Source organism: Bubalus kerabau, chromosome 12, assembly GCF_029407905.1.
Source record: "Bubalus kerabau isolate K-KA32 ecotype Philippines breed swamp buffalo chromosome 12, PCC_UOA_SB_1v2, whole genome shotgun sequence".
Taxonomy (NCBI): domain Eukaryota; kingdom Metazoa; phylum Chordata; class Mammalia; order Artiodactyla; family Bovidae; genus Bubalus; species Bubalus kerabau.
The window spans coordinates 14,092,487-14,108,723 of NC_073635.1; the positions used below are offsets into that span (position 1 = coordinate 14,092,487).

General features: G+C 42.7%; 1 protein-coding gene and 1 long non-coding RNA gene across 4 annotated transcripts in view; one reads left to right on the plus strand and one right to left on the minus strand.

The window, feature by feature from the left end:
• The window catches only part of LOC129624306 (uncharacterized), a 58,361-nt gene extending 44,775 nt beyond the window's left edge, over positions 1 to 13,586 (plus strand). The window contains exons 2-3 of the long non-coding RNA XR_008700873.1: positions 1,631 to 1,718; positions 13,450 to 13,586. This is a non-coding gene — a long non-coding RNA (uncharacterized LOC129624306). The remainder of the gene's footprint in view (positions 1 to 1,630; positions 1,719 to 13,449) is intronic.
• The window catches only part of ENOX1 (ecto-NOX disulfide-thiol exchanger 1), a 340,778-nt gene continuing 324,748 nt past the window's right edge, over positions 208 to 16,237 (minus strand). For 2 of the 3 annotated variants that reach the window (XM_055542001.1, XM_055542000.1), the window contains exon 15: positions 13,453 to 13,761. In XM_055542001.1, the coding sequence (XP_055397976.1) occupies positions 13,507 to 13,761 (255 nt within the window). In that variant the 3' untranslated portion in view covers positions 13,453 to 13,506. Of the gene's footprint in view, positions 1,161 to 13,452; positions 13,762 to 16,237 lie in introns of those variants that run through there. The other variant, XM_055541998.1, reaches the window with a different exon arrangement.

Below are 16,237 nucleotides of genomic sequence, written 5' to 3' on the forward strand. Positions count from 1 at the left end.
AAAATAATACCCATTTTAACGCTATATAATCTTTTCTGAGTACTTTCTACTTTATGATTTTTATATATTGCTGTCTGAAATGTTTTGTCGCTTCATGTCACTTATGCATTTATTTAATAATTTAAAAATAATGGGCCATGAGATGGGATTGAATAATGTGAAAAATATTTCTTAAAATATATCAAAGAATAATTTGCAAAACCAATATGGTAGAAGTCATATTTATTGAAAAAAATTAATATCTTTGCTATAAAATTTGTAACAGCAATATTTACTGAATGTTTATTTTGATGCATAAACCTGAATGTTACATACCAAGTACAAGACAGGAGCACTAGTTTGTCTTTTATTTACATTTTATGAAAATCATTATGCAGTCCATGTTAAAAGAATGTATGATGGAGGATTGTTACATTAGAAAAATAATATTCTTGGTAAAGCATTCTCAAGGAGTCCCATCACATTTTCTGCCTCTTCAATAAGGCAAAAGTCCCTAGAACAGCATATAACTTAATTTACAAAATACAATAATTGTTCAGACACATATTCAAGTTTTCTTTTGGTATGATTCTTTTTCCTTACTGTAAAATTACTTTTTTTCTTTCTTCTTTTTTTTTTTTACTAAAACAGAAAGACTTTCAGGAAAATGTCATTGAATGATTTCAGCTATACATTACATATACAGCTTTGTAGCCTAGCAACGACCATTGCTACACCATTATTTAAATAGTCTGCTTGGTGAGCTAGTCTCAAATGTAGCATATTTTAGGGTTCTGCCATCACTATGACTGTGGAATCATTGGTTTTCATAGCAAACAGATCTGTCACAGTATGAAGCTTTGTTTTAGGGAACTGGTACACAATTACATTTCCACTCACAAGAGAACGCCACGGATGTAACTACAGTCAGGCTCTGACGGCTCCATGAAGGTCCCGCGTTGGACCTGCCCCAAACCTCCTGGGCTCACGCGGCGCAGCCCTGGCCGGGTTCAGGCGGTTTCGTCCAGAGATTTCATCGCTCTTCACAGTTAGGTAGTTTTAATTCCTTCGAAGGCACACAACTTCCACCTTTTTTCCAGTGTTGCTCCCACGCCTGTGAATTCCTGCTTAAACATGCGTGGCAACCTCATCAAAAGCATTTCGATTTCGTTTGCAGATATCTGTTAGAAAGGAAGAAAAGTCACTTTTGGGAGGGGAACTCATCTTACAGGAGGCAGGGGGCTGAGTAAGGACGCGCTTTCCCAAATGAGACAAGCGTGCGGTTTTCCGCTTGGCTGTTAAGTAAGGTCTTTACAGAAGGAGCGCGAGATAAAGGGCTGAGAGTGATTCGCTGCATCGTTTCCTGGGCAGCTGTTAGGAGAGGGGCATGAGATAAGCAGGTGGAAAGTTCCAGGTTCACTCTTCATATGGATGACTGCCTTACTGGCAGCGTGATGTCTGAGCAGCCCTGCCTTGATCTAAAAAGGAGATGGGGTAAGATTTAAGATGGCTCAGAGCAAACTGATCACCACTTCTGGAGAACCACAGTCCTCTGATCCAAAGGGCAGCTCTGCTGTCTGGCTCGGTGAGGACCAGAAGACGGGTGGGTAGATGTCCCGTCACCCTAACTTCCTTCTGTTAACTTTCACAGGGACCAGAAGACCACATAGCTTTAGGAATAAAAATGAAACTCAGCACCCACAGCAATAAAAGCCTCAATGTCTAGTCATAAAACCCAGGTAGGTTTTTTAAATGCAATTTTTTTTCTTCTCCCAATTTTTATTACATATATTTTTATACCAATAATTCATTTTTTCTTAAAGATTGGAACAACCACAATCTTTCTACTCTAACACAGGCATTGCTCTTATTTTCCTGTGTTTGCATCCTAATCCATGCCATATATATATATATTGGGATCTCAGATAGAAAGTTGACTGGGATCCTGAATTTCTGTTTAAATTTTGTATCATACTATTGTTATGAGCTAAAAATGGCCCTACCAAGATAGTCTCCGTAAGTCACAGAAAGGGGGATAACAGCATTCAGTAAGGATGTGTGAAGACTACAGGCTTAGCACAGCTTTGGACATTCAGAAGTGCTCAGCAAATAAGACATTATGTTTTCATGGTACAATCACTGTGTAGATACTGTGTGTGTCCTAAGTTGCTTCAGTTGTGTCCAACTTCTTTGTGACCCGGTGGACTGTAGTCTGCCAGGTTCCTCTGTCCATGGGGACTCTCCAGGGGATCTTGCTGACCCAGGGATCGAACCCGCCTCTCTTATGTCTCCTGCATTGGTAGGTGGGTTCTTTACCAATAGCGCCACCTTGGATACTTCCCAGTTAACAATTAAGAGAGACCAAACAACTGATACCACAGAATACAAAAATGTAAGAGAATACTAGGAATAATTATATGCCAACAAGTTGGACAACCTATAAGAAATGGATAAGTTTCTAGAAACTATACAACCCACCAAAACTGAATCAATAGATATTTTGAACAGCTAGATCACTAGAAGTGAAATAGAATCTGTAATTAAAAAAACAAACAAACAAAACAAAACTCCCTGCAAACAAAAGTCCAGGACCAGATGGGAATTCTACCAAACACACAAAGGAACTACATGGATTCTTCTCAAACTCTTTCAACAGACGGAAGAAGGAATATTCCCAAAGTTGTTATAGGAAGCCACCATCACCTGATACCAAAATCAGACAAAGACAATGTCAAAAAAATTATAGGCCAATATCTGGGGCTTCCTATGAGGTGCTAGTAGTAAATCTCCCTGCCAATGTAGGAGACGTAAGAGATGCAGGTTCAGTCCCTGGGTCGGGAAGATTCCCTGGAGAACAAAAGGGCACCCCACTCTAGTATTCTTGCTGAGAGAATCTCATGGACAGAGGAGCCTGGTGGGCTACAGGCCATGGGGTTGCAAAGAGTCGGACACAACTTAGCGTCTGAGCACATATCTTTGATGAATAACAGATACAAAATTTAAAACAAAACATTGGATCAAACTAGATGGATGCATGGTTAGAAGGAAGTCCGTCTTGCCGTGGCTGACTTTGAAGAGAGAGGTGAACGTGAAGTCGCTCAGTCGTGTCCGACTCTTTGCGACCCCTTGGACTGTAGCCTACCAGGCTCCTCTGTCCATGGGATTTTCCAGGCAAGAGTACTGCAGTGGAATGCCATTTCCTTCTCCAAGGAATCTTTCCAATCCAGGGATTGAACCCGGGTCTCCCTCATTGTAGACAGACACTTTACCATCTGAGTCACCAGGGAAGTCGAGAGAGGTAGAGAGCCATAATTCAGGGAACACAGAACAGCTTCTAGAACCTGGACAAGGACCCCTGCCAGTGTTGCTGGGGCATCCTGCATCACTCAGAGCCCCAGAAGTGGCCCTGTTAGTGCTGAAGGCAGTTCTGTAATGGATGTACAATTAGATGTCATTATCATCACTGTGAAGGGGTGCTGTTGTGCCTATTGATATGGCACTGGTTTAAAAAAAATCAGTAATTAAGAGTTGATTCATCATGCCGATGGCAGAATAGAAGGAACGTGAGCTCACTTCCTGACATAAGCACACCAAAATCCCAACCCATTGCTGAACCACCACTGATAAAAACAAAAACAAAAACAAAAACACTTGAACCTACCAAAAAAGATATTCTAATCCAAAGATGTAAAGAAGAAACTCAACAAAAAGGTAAGAGGGGTGCATGTGTGATAGAGTGAAATCCCATTACCCCCTGGGTGGGTGACCCACAAACTGGAGAAGAAATATACAGCAGAAGGTCTCCCACAAGAGTGAGAATTCTGAGCCCTATGTCAGACTCCTTAGCCTTGGGTTCTGGCATCAGGAGGCGGCATGCCCAGAGCATTTGGTTATGAAAGCCACGAGTGCTTGAGTGCAGAAGTTCCGCAGGACTGGGGTAAACAGCAGCTCCGCTCTTGGAGGGCAACACAATGTCTCGTGTACACCAAGAGCCAGGGCCAAAGCAGTGCCTTTCTAAGAGCCTGGGCCAGACCTTCCTGCTGGTCTTGGAGGGTCTCCTGGGGGAGGCAGGGGCGGTTGGGGCTCACTGTGGGGACAGACACTGGCGGCAGAAGTGCTGGGGACAGTTCATCTGTGCGAGCTCTCCTGGGCTGCCACCAAGACCTGGCCCACCCAAACGCCTGTAGGCTCTGGTGCTGGGACACCTCAGGCCAAACAACCAGCATGGTGGGAACACAGCCCCTCCCATCAGCAGACTGGCTGCCTAAAGACTTCCTGAGCACAAGCCCCTTGCCACAGCCCCACCCACCAGCGGGTGTGTACCAGCTCTTCCATCAGGAAGCCTGGATAAACCTCTAGACCAGCCTCACCCATCACAGGGGCAAGACACCCCGAAGCAAGAGAACTACAGACCAGAGCCTACCCTGGGACCAGCTGGTCCCTGGCCCTTGGATGACAAGAGGGGGCGTGTACTGCTGGGACATGAAGGACAGCCCCTATATAATGCCACTTCTCCAAAGTCGAGAAACATAACTTTCCACTTACATAAAAATGTGCTGCTAAACTGGAGCTCCAATGATGTGAAAAGCCAACTCATTGGAAAAAGACCTTGATGCTGGGCAAGACTGAGGGCAGAAGGGGGTGACAGAGGATGAGATGGTTGGATGCATCACTGACTTGATGGACATGAGTTTCAGTAAACTCGGATATGGTGAAGAACAGGGAAGCCTGGTGTGCTGCAGTCCATGGGGTCACAAAGAGTCGGACATGACTGAGTGACTGAGTTGTTGTTACAGTATACAGTTAGAAATTGAGACAACGTGAGATGGTAGAGGAATATGTTTCAGATGAAGAAACAAGATAAAACCATAGGAGGACAACTAAGTGACCTGGAGATAGGCAATCCACCCAAGAAAGAGTTCAGAGTAATGACGGTAGGGATGACCCAAGAACTCAGGGAAAGAATGCATGCAGAGTGAGAAGTTACACATTTTTAATAAAGAGCTAGAAAATATAAAGAACAAGAGTCGATGAATACAGTAACTGAGATGAAAAAAGTAGAATCAATAGCAGAAAAAAACGAGGCAAAAGAATGGATAAGTAAGCTGGAAGAAAGTCATGGAAATCACTGCCACAGAACAAAATTAAGAAAAAAAAAATAATGAAAAGAGGACAGTTTAAGAGATCTCTGGGACAACATCAAATGTACTAATGTTTGCATGATAGGGGTTCCAGAAGGCTTAGGGCCTGAGAAGATATTCAAAGAAAGAATAGTTGAAAACTTCCTTAACATGGGGAAGGAAACAGTCACCCAAATCCAGTAAGAAAGTCCCGGGCAGGATAAACCTAAGGACAAACAACACACCAAGATGTATACTAATCAAACTGACAAAAATATTAAGTCAACAAGAGAAAAGCAACAAGTAACATACACGGGAATTCCCATAAGGTTATCAGCTAATTTTTTTTCAGCAGAAACTCCAGGTCAGAAGGGAGTGGCATGATATAATTAAAGTGATGAATGGAAAAAGCTACAACTGAGAAAACTCTACACAGCAAGGCACTCATTCAGATTTGACAGAGGAATCCAAAGCTGTACAGACAGGCAAATGCCAAAAGAACTCAGCACCACCAAACCAGCTCTACAAGAAATGCTAGAAGAACTCCAGTAGGTGGAAAGGAAAAGGCCACAACTAGAAACCAGAAAATTATGAAATGGGAAAGCTCACCAGTAAAGAAATCATCCACACGCAACTATATCTAAACTAGTAACAGGAGAGGAGAGTGCAAATGCAGGATATTTGAAATGCATTTGAAATTAAGAGATCAGCAACTTAAAATAATCATGTGTATGTGTATATATACGTGTGTGTGTACACAGAATGCTATATATCAAAACCTCATGGTAACTGCCAGTAAAAAAACCTATAATATATATTTTTAGGCAAAAAAGAAAAATGAATCCCAACACAACAGCAAAGATATCCATCAAATCATAGGATGAGAATAAAAGGAAAAAGACCTACAAAAACAAATCCAAAACAATTAACAAAATGGCAGTAAGAACATACATATCAATAACTACCTTAAATGTAAATAGATAAAAGGATCCAACCAAAAGATATAGACTGGCTAAATACAACAACAAGACCCATATATATGCTGTCTATAAGAGACCTACTTCAGACCTAGAGACATATGCAGACTGTCAGGGGATGGAAAAAGATATTCCATGCAAATGGAAATCAAAAGAAAGCTAGAGTAGGAATACTCATATTGCACAAAATAGACTTTAAAATAAAAAGCATGTTACAAGAGACAAAGAAGGACACTACATTAAACAATAAAGGGATCAATCCAAGAGAAGATACAACAATTGTAACTATATATATATATGCACCCAACATAGGAGTACCTCGATATATAAAGCAAACATTCACAGACATAAAAGGAGAAACTGATAGCAACATAATAATGGTTGGGGGCTTTTAACACCCTGTTTCATCACTGGACAGATCATCCAGACAGAAAATCCATAAGGAAGTACAGGCCTTAAAGGACACGTTTATACCAACTGGACTTAGTGATATTTAAAGAGCATTCCATTCAAAAGCAGTCGAATACACATTCTTCTCAAGTGCACATGGAACATTCTTTAGGACTGATCACATGCTGGGCACAAAGTAAGCCTCAGTAAATTTAAGAAAATTGAAATCATATCAAGCATCTTTTCTGAGCACAGCACTTAAGATTAGAATCAATTACCAAAAAAAAGAAGCTGGAAACACAGTCATGTGGAGGCTAAACAAGATGCTTCTAAACAACCAATGGATCACTGAAGAAATCAAAAAAGAAATAAAAAAAAAAAACCTAGATGCAAATGAAAACAAAAGCACGATGATTCAAAACCTATGGGACACAGCAAAAGCCGTTCTAAGAGGGACGTTTATAGCAATACAGTCTTACATCAGGAAGCAAGAACAACAAACAAAACCTAAAGCTAGTAGGAGGAAAGAAATAAGATCAGAAATAAATGAAAGAGACTACAAAAACAACAGAAAAGATCAAACTAAAAGCTAGTTCTTTGAATAAACAAAATTGATAAACCTTTTGGCAGACTCATCAAGAAAAAAAGAGAGGGCACGCAGGTCAATAACATCAGAGATGAAAAAGGAGAAGTCAGACTGTCACCATAGAAATACAAACGGTCATAAAGGACTGTTACAAGTTACTGTGTGCGAAGTCACCTCGGTCATGTCTGACTCTGTCTGACCCTAAGGGCTGTAGCCCACCAGGCTCCTCTGTCCATGGGATTCTCCAAACAAGAATAGTGGAGTGGGTTGCCGTGCCCTTCTCCAGGGGATCTTCTCAACCCAGGGACCGAACCTTTGTCTCTTACGTCTCCTGCATTGGCAGGTGGGTTCTTTACCAGCTGAGCCACCTTCGAAGCCCTACACCTGTAAAATGCACAGACTAGAAGAAATGGACAAATTCATAGAAAGTCAAAAGAAAATCTCCGAAGACTGAACCAGGATGAAATAGAAAATAATAGACCAATTACCACTACTGAAATTGAATCAGTAATTTAAAAATTCTCAACAACAAAAGTCCAGCAGCAGGTGGCTTCACAGACTACTTTCAAACACTTTGGAAGAGTTAATACCTGTTCATCTGAAACTTGTCCAAAGAATTTCAAGAAGGGAACACTCTTGAACTCATTCTACAAGGCCACTATCAACCTGATACCAGAGTTAGACAAAGATGCCACAGAAGAGAAGATTATAGGTCAGTATCACTGATGAACAGAGATGGAAAAATCCTCAAGAAAATACTAGCAAACCAACTCCAACAGTACATTAAAAGGATCATACACTATGATCAAATGGGAGTTATCCCAGGGATGCAAGGGTTTTTCAATATCCACAGTATGGATCAGTATGATACACCATATTAACACATTATTGCCTGGGGGATTTTTGCAGGAACTAACACCTGTTGCTGGTGATTGTTATGCAAATGAACATTAAAATATCTCAATAACGTTTTGTAATAATATGTCTGTGGTCAATAACTTATTAACAAATTGAAGAATACAAACCACATGATATCAATAAGTGCAGAAAAACATTTTGAAAAAATTCAACCTTCTTTTATGATAAAAACTCTCCAGAAAGTGGGCACAGACGGAACATGCTTCAACATAATAAAGGCCATTTATGACAAACCCACGGCTAACATCATACTCAGTGGTGAAACTCTTGAAAGCATTTCCTCTCAGATCAGGAACAAGACAAGGAGGATATATACACTCTCACCACTTCTATTCAACATAGTTTTGGAAGTTCTAGCCACAGTTCAGTTCAGTTCAGTCGCTCAGTTGTGTCTAACTCTTTGCAACCCCATGAACTACAGCATGCCAGGCCTCCCTGTCCATCACCAACTCTAGGAGTTTACCCAAACCTATGTCCATTGAGTTGGTGATGCCATCCAACCATCTCATCCTCTGTTGTCCCCTTTTCCTCCTGCCCTCAATCTTTCCCAAGATCAGGGTCTTTTCAAATGAGTCAGCTCTTCACATCAGGTGGCCAAAATATTGGAGTTTCAACTTCAACATCAGTCCTTCCAATGAACACTCAGGACTGATCTCCTTCAGAATGGACTGGTTGGCTCTCCTTGCAGTCCAAGGGACTCTCAAGAGTCTTCTCCAACACCACAGTTCAAAAGCATCAATTCTTCTGCGCTCAGCTTTCTTTATAGTCCAACTCTCACATCCATACATGACTACTGGAAAAAACATAGCCTTGACTAGATGGACCTTTGTTGACAAAGAAATATCTCTGGTTTTTAATATGTTGTCTAGATTGGTCATAACTTTCCTTCCAAGGCCACAACAGTCAGACAAAAGAAATAAAATGTATCCAAATTGGGAGAAAAGATGTCAAACTGTCACTATATGCATATGACATGATGCTATATATAGAAAACCCTAAAGACCACACAAAAACGACTAAAATTAATAAAATAATACAGTAAAGTAGCAGAATACAGAAGGCAATGGCACCCCACTCCAGTACTCTTGCCTGGAAAATCCCATGGATGGAGGAGCCTAGTAGGCTGCAGTCCCTGGGGTCGCTAAGAGTCAGACACGACTGAGCGACTTCACTTTCACTTGCATGCATTGCAAAAGGAAATGGCAACCCACTCCAGTGTTCTTGCCTGGAGAATCCCAGGGCTGGGGCAGCCTGGTGGGCTGCCGTCTATGGGGTCACACAGAGTCGGACACGACTGAAGTGACTTAGCAGCAGCAGCAGCAGAATACAAATTGATGTACAGAAATCTGCTGCATTTTTTTACTTTGCACTAACAATGAAATATCAGAAAGGGAAAGTAAAAAACCAAAAATCCCTTTGAAAAAATCATATAAAAAATACTTAAAAATAAACCTGACTTAGGAGGTGAAAGATTTACATGCTGAGAATAATGAGACAATTGAAGATGATTCAAAGAAAGAGAAAGATACCGCGTGCTCTAGGGTTTTATTAATAAGAATCAGGATGATTAAAAAGGCATACTGTCCAAGACAATCTACAGATTTAATATGATCCCTGTCAAATTACCCACAGAACAAAGAATCCTAAAGTTTATATGGAACCATGAAAAACTCGAATTGCCAAAGCAGTCTTGAGGGAAAAGAACAAAGCAGGAAGCATAACCCTCCTAGATGTCAGACTGTAGTAGCTGTTCATCACCAAGTTGTGTCCCGCTCTTTGCAGCCCCACAGACTGCAGCATGCCAGGCCTCCCTGTTCCTCACCATCTCCTGCAGTTTGCCCAAGACAACAATGGAAAGCTTCAATAATCAAAATGGTATGGTAGACAAGGATAACAGAAATAGACATGGATAAACACAAACAGACATGGATAACAGCCCAGAAATAAATCCACACACCTATGGTCAATTTTCGACAAAGGAGGCAAGACTATAAGGGAGGAAAGACAGTTTCTTCAGCAAGTGGTGTTGGGAAAGCTGGACAGCTGCATATAAATCAATGAAGTCAGATCATTCCCTCACACCTCTTTCACACCATACGCAAAAATAAACTCAAAATGACACCATAAAAATCCCAGGAAGAATATAGGCAAAACATTTTCTGACATAAATTATACCAATGTTTTCTTAGGTTAATCTCTCAAGACAATAGAAATAAAAGCGAAAATAAACAAGTGGGACCTAATTAAACTTAAAAGCTTTTGTACAGCAAAGGAAACTATAAACAAAATGAAAAGACTTCATACAGAATGGGAGAAAATATTTGCAAACAATGTGACCCACAAGGGCTTAATTTAGAAGAGACACAAACAGCTCATCTAATAGTAGAAACAACAGCCCAATCGGAAAATGGGCAGAAGGTCTAAACAGACATTTCTCCAAAGAAGAAGTTCAGTTCAGTTCAGTTCAGTTCAGTCGCTCAGTCGTGTCCAACTCTTTGCGACCCCATGAATCGCAGCACGCCAGGCCTCCCTGTCCATTACCAACTCCCGGAGTTACCCAGACTCACGTCCATCAAGTCAGTGATGCCATCCAGCCATCTCATCCTCTGTCGTCCCCTTCTCCTCCTGCCCCCAATCCCTCCCAGCATCAGGGTCTTTTCCAATGAGTCAACTCTTCGCATCAGGAGGCCAAAGTACTGGAGTTTCAGCTTCAGCATCATTCCCTCCAAAGAAATCCCAGGGCTGATCTCCTTCAGAATGGACTGGTTGGATCTCCTTGCAGTCCAAGGGACTCTAAAGAGTCTTCTCCAACACTACAGTTCAAAAGCATCAATTCTTCGGCACTCAGCTTTCTTCACAGTCCAACTCTCACATCCATATATGACAACTGGAAAAACCATAGCCTTGACTAGATGGACCTTTGTTGGCAAAGTAATGTCTCTGCTTTTCAATATGCTATCTAGGTTGGTCGTAACTTTTCTTCCAAGGAGTAAGCGTCTTTAGGTGGACAAATTGGCATATGGAAAGATGCTCAACATCGCTAATTAGAGAAATGCAAATCAAAGTTACAATGAAGTATCACCTCACACTGGTCAGAATGGCCATGATTCAAAAAATCTACAAATAACAAATGTTGGAGAAGGTGAGGAGAGAAGGGAGCCCTCCCACACTGCTGGTGGGAATGTAAGTTGGTGCAGCCACTGTGGAGAATAGTGTTATTATTAGGATTGTGTGTAAAATGTAACACAGGGCCTGGCACAGGTTCAATTTCTCTCTATCTGTATTTCAGCAATGCTGATTGAATCCTGCATGCTCACATCAGGTCATCAGTTGTGCTGAAAAGCAGCAACATGTTGTTTCCTATGGTCGCTTCTGACCTGAGCCTAGACTTCAACCACAAAGGAAGCAGAGGTCGGCAAGCGGCAGCAGAGAGGCAGCAGCACGTCCTGCGTCTGGGCCAGGCACAGGGTCCGTGCTTTAAGTGCACTGTCTCATCAAAAAGTTATTTAAACAGGCAAATAAGCCGTTCACTTGCCAGAAGAAAGAAATGCAGAGGCAGAAGTTCACGTTCCAGTCACGAATGATCCTTAACCTGCTTTACCATCTTGCCTGGCTTCCTGGATGGCTCAATGGTAAAGAATCTTCCTGCTAAGCAGGAGATGTCAGTTCGATCGTGGGATCAAGAAGATCCCCTGGAGAAGGAAATGTCACTCGACTCCAGTATTCTTGCCTGGAGAATCCCATGGACAGAGGAGCCTGGTGGGCTACAGTCCATGGGATTGCAAAAGAGTCAGACGTGACTGAGCGACTGAACAACCACCGCCACCATCTTGCCTAAGTCACTAAGTCTCTTTGGGCGTTTTCTCACTCGCAGGAAAGGAATTGGAAGGAAACTCATCGGATGCTCTAAGGACTTCTACTGGGGTGTTGCCCAGCACACGCTAACACTGGGTTTTGGGCAAGCCTTTAAAATTCACCTGTCCACTAGGTTGTGGCGAATATCTCAAACTGAGAGAATGTGGTAGGTCTTTTGTGCGCTTTTAAGCTCAAAACAAATGGCAGCCAACACTAGGTAGCACTTAACTATGTGCCAGATACTGCTATAAATGCTTTTATCTATTAAGCCATTTAATACACATAAAAAACCCATTCTATAGGCAGTGAAGCTAAGGTACAGAGATGTTGAGTGAGTTGTCCGAAGTCACACAACTAAAGAGTAGTGAAACTGGCATTTGAAATTCTCATGATTACTTAGTTGGAATAACCAGCTAGTCAGAAATGATTATAATAACCACTGGTGTCTTCAGAAGTAGTTAACTGCCAGTTGCTGTTGATAGTGCTAGGTAACTGCCTGATTCAGTGAGGATGGTGTAAATATTATAATATGGACAGGGAGACAATTACAGAACAGGCACTTCAAATGAAATCTTATCTAAAATACCCATTAAAAATAAATTAAAAGCTTCTCTACAGTGAAGGAAACCATCAACAAAATGAAAAGGCAATCTACCGAACAGGAAAAATACTGCAAGTCATATGTCTGATAAAGGGTTAATATTCACAATGTACAAAGAACTCACAAAATCAATAGCAAAAAACCAAGGAATCCAATCGAAAAAATGAGTGAGGATCTGAACATTTTCCAAAGATGACATACAGATGGCCAACAGATACAGGAAAAGGTGTTTAGCATCACTAATCAAGAGAAAAAAAAACCACCACAATGAGATATTACTGTGAATAATCTAGAGATAGTTAAAAGTATAGAGAGGATCAGGGCTTCCCTGGTGGTCCAGCGGCTAAGACTCCGAGCTCCTGATGCAGGGAGCCTGGGTTCGAGCCTTGGTCAGGGAACCAGATCCCACATGTCACAACTAAAGATCCTGTGTGCTGCAGTGAAGATCGAAGATCCCACATGCCTCAACTAAGACTGGGCACAACCAAATAAACAGGGCAAGGACGTTGCTGCGTATGTTACTTGCAAAGACCAAGTCATTTTATGTGAATATAAAGGATTTGAGCATCTGTGGATTTTGGTAACCACAGGGTTTCTTTGAGCCAGTCGCCTGCAGATACCAAAGGACAACAGTATTGGGGAAGCAATTAAAAGGAGCCTGATGCCAGGAAAAAAAATAATTCATTTACTAATAAGGTGCTCAGCTAGATTCTAGAGCATTTCCTTAAAGATGTTTATATCTCATGCGAGAAGAAACAGCAAGGAGAAACTGCTTCATGTTATTATTTTGATGGTTTTTAAACCTTTTCCCTTCCTGATAAAACAACCTATATGACATGTGACATTTGGGGATTTTCAAGACAAATTCAAGAGAAAATTCAATTTGTCCTTCTGTTTTAGTGTATGGCTGAAGAAGAATGTTAACCTACAAATTTCTTCACTTTATTTTTTCTTCCCCTTCCTTATTAAAACATGTCAGGCATTATGATCCTGCCTTCATGGTATCCTTTCTCTTCCTCTCAGTCATTTCATGGTCTTCAGAACTGGAAGCGTCATGGAATCATCACAAAGACACAGCACTCAGCGCTCACTGGCTGCGATCAGAGCCAGAGGGACTCGTCTCCCCGCTAGGTGTGCAGGATTCCCTTCCCCAGACCCCTTCTGAGGCCGGGGATTCTCCCTGAGCGCCTGTAGGTCACGGATGGAACCCTGGGGTCCAGGGCAGGGCTGTTGCTGGCCCAGCTGGTACGTGGAGAGGCTGGAGCTCCGCTCCGGGCTCCTGATGCTGCATCTAGCCCGGCTTTCCAGCACCGCATTCGCTTTCTCACAAGGATACTATGAGACGAATCAGATACATGAGGCTAAGAGAATCCCGTGCGGCGTTATGATATAGGTCAGCAACGTGCCGTGACTGTGAAATCTCATTTTCCCATACACCACATGCTGGTGCTTTGGCAACTGGGGAGGGTTGTGATAAACATGATGCTTTTATTTCCTCTTACTCAGCTGGCTTTAATTCCGGGAAACTGGGGGTCTGTGTGTCTTTTTATTCTTCAATGTTGTCAGTGGCTCCCCCTCACTTCTGTTTAAAATTTTCTAAGGTTTACTCTTTGAGAAAGGATTGATTTGCTCTAATTAGAAGGAAAAGAAAGGATGAGAAGGAATAAAGGCTCTAACCAAGGGGCTTGGGTGATGGTGGTTTGTGAGAGGCAGAGGTCATCTGTAAGATGTACTTGCTTTATTTTTTGGTTTGCTGACTCTGGTTCAAGCCCACTGCCTCCTTGCCAGGCCACTAAGCACATGTATACACGGACACAGGAAGGCATAAATAAATTTTATCACCGAGGATGGTTGGCTCCATGTCCCATATCAATCAGCCAAGGGAGGCCAGTGGAAAAGGGGTTTTCATTTTGGGGGACTGAAGAGACACCCACATAGGCTTTGTCAAGGCTGGAGAGTTAAGAGAAGCCAACTGCAAAAATCAGATTTCTTTTTGTGGAATGAACTGACTGTTAGCCTTTCCTGCACGTTGAGATCTTACTCATCCTTCACATCCCTGGGCAGGTCACGGTGTCCTACAGCCACACAGACGCCTTGCAGCGAATATCCGCAGAGTGTGGGTGGGGAGGGAGGCAGGACACAGGAAGAAACGGGAGAGGGGAAAAGGGAAAGACGATAAACGGAAGTGAGGACCTGGGGGAAAGAGAAGGAAAGGGCTGGGAGGCAGAGGATCAGGGAGGAAGGCGAGGAGGTGTGAGGAAAAGCACAGGAAAACAGGAAGAAGAGAACAGAAGGAAAGAACCAGAAGGAGAAGAGGAAAGATCTGGAGGGAAATGGAGAGAGGAAGGAGGGGAGAAAGGGGAGAGAGGCGGTGAGGACCGCTCAGGCGCCCCAGAGGAGCCATGAGAACCAGCACGGACTCGCGGGCGCCCCTGCTGGTCATGATGCGCACGCACTTTGCCCTTCTCCAACCCCTGTTGCGCTCCCTGTCTGCCCGCCCTACCGAGCGAACATCTCATTAGTTCACCTCTGACTCTCAAGTTCCTTCATAAACACACCATTTCCTCATTGAGACTATGAGCTTTTTGAGAGCAGCGTCCTTTCTTAGATTTCTTTTGTACCCTGGCCACTCCCCGTTCTGCCTTGTCCGTAGGAAACACGGAGTTTGTAAAAAAAAAAGCAGTGACTTAACCAAGCAGTCACTGGGTCCCTGGTACCCTCGTCAGTTATAACTCCCTTTCTGCTTTTCACGCTGCCAGATGGAAGTCTCCTTACCTCCAAACCTTCCTATGCCACATGCTTTCCAGAGGCGCTGTGACGTCTGGAAAACACATTCATGATAGCCTGTCTAAGCAACAGAACACTCATTCACTCATGTGGCTACTCAGGAGAACACCAGAATATATGTAATATTAAAGATTATTCAGGTAGGGGGACTTGCCCTGTGGCCCAGTGGTGAAGACTTCACCTTCCAGTGCAGGGGGTGGTGGGTTCGAGCCCTGGCTGGGGAGTTAAGATCCCATGTGAAAGGGTCAGTTGCTGAGTCGTGTCTGACTCTTTGCAACCCCATGGACTGTAGCCCGCCAGGCTCCTCTGTCCATGGGATTCCCCAGGCAAGAATACTGGAGTGGGCTGCCACGCCCTCCTCCAGGGGCTCTTCCTGACCCAGGGATTGAACCCAGGTCTCCCGCACTGCAGGCAGATTCTTTATATCTGAACCACCTGAGATTCCACGTGCTTTGCGGCCAAAAAACCCCCAAAACATAAAATAGAAGCAATATTGCAACAATTTTCAATAAATACTTTAAAAATGGTCCACAGTGACAAAAAAATCTATCAAAAAAAAAAAAAAAGATTATTCAGGTAGGCAATCTCACAAACACTATTTGGAACATCTTCTCCAGCCTTACCGCCTAGCTATCATCTGGGGAAGAATGCTCTCCAATTAAGGTCTATTTTGCACCTCCTTGGAATTGACAAGATATTTTATCTATTTCACAGGAATGCTTCCAGTACATAGATGCAAATGGTTTTCCCCTCTGGCAGGAAAGGAACACGTCATGAGCACCCAAGCCTGTTACCAAACATGGTGTCATGTCCCAAATGGCAGCTCTTTCTAAAAAAAACTAGCCTCTGTGGCCCCATTATATCGAGTCTGGTCTCAGAATCAAATCTTTCACTTTGTGAGTTTTAGGAAGAGGCTGCTGGTATGTAGGTGGGGAGCCAGAGACACTTGGAAAACTGGGTCTGAATCTCTTAGACAGTATTGGGGGAAGATCAGAGGTCTCCCCCCTCTTCACTGTTAGACAGA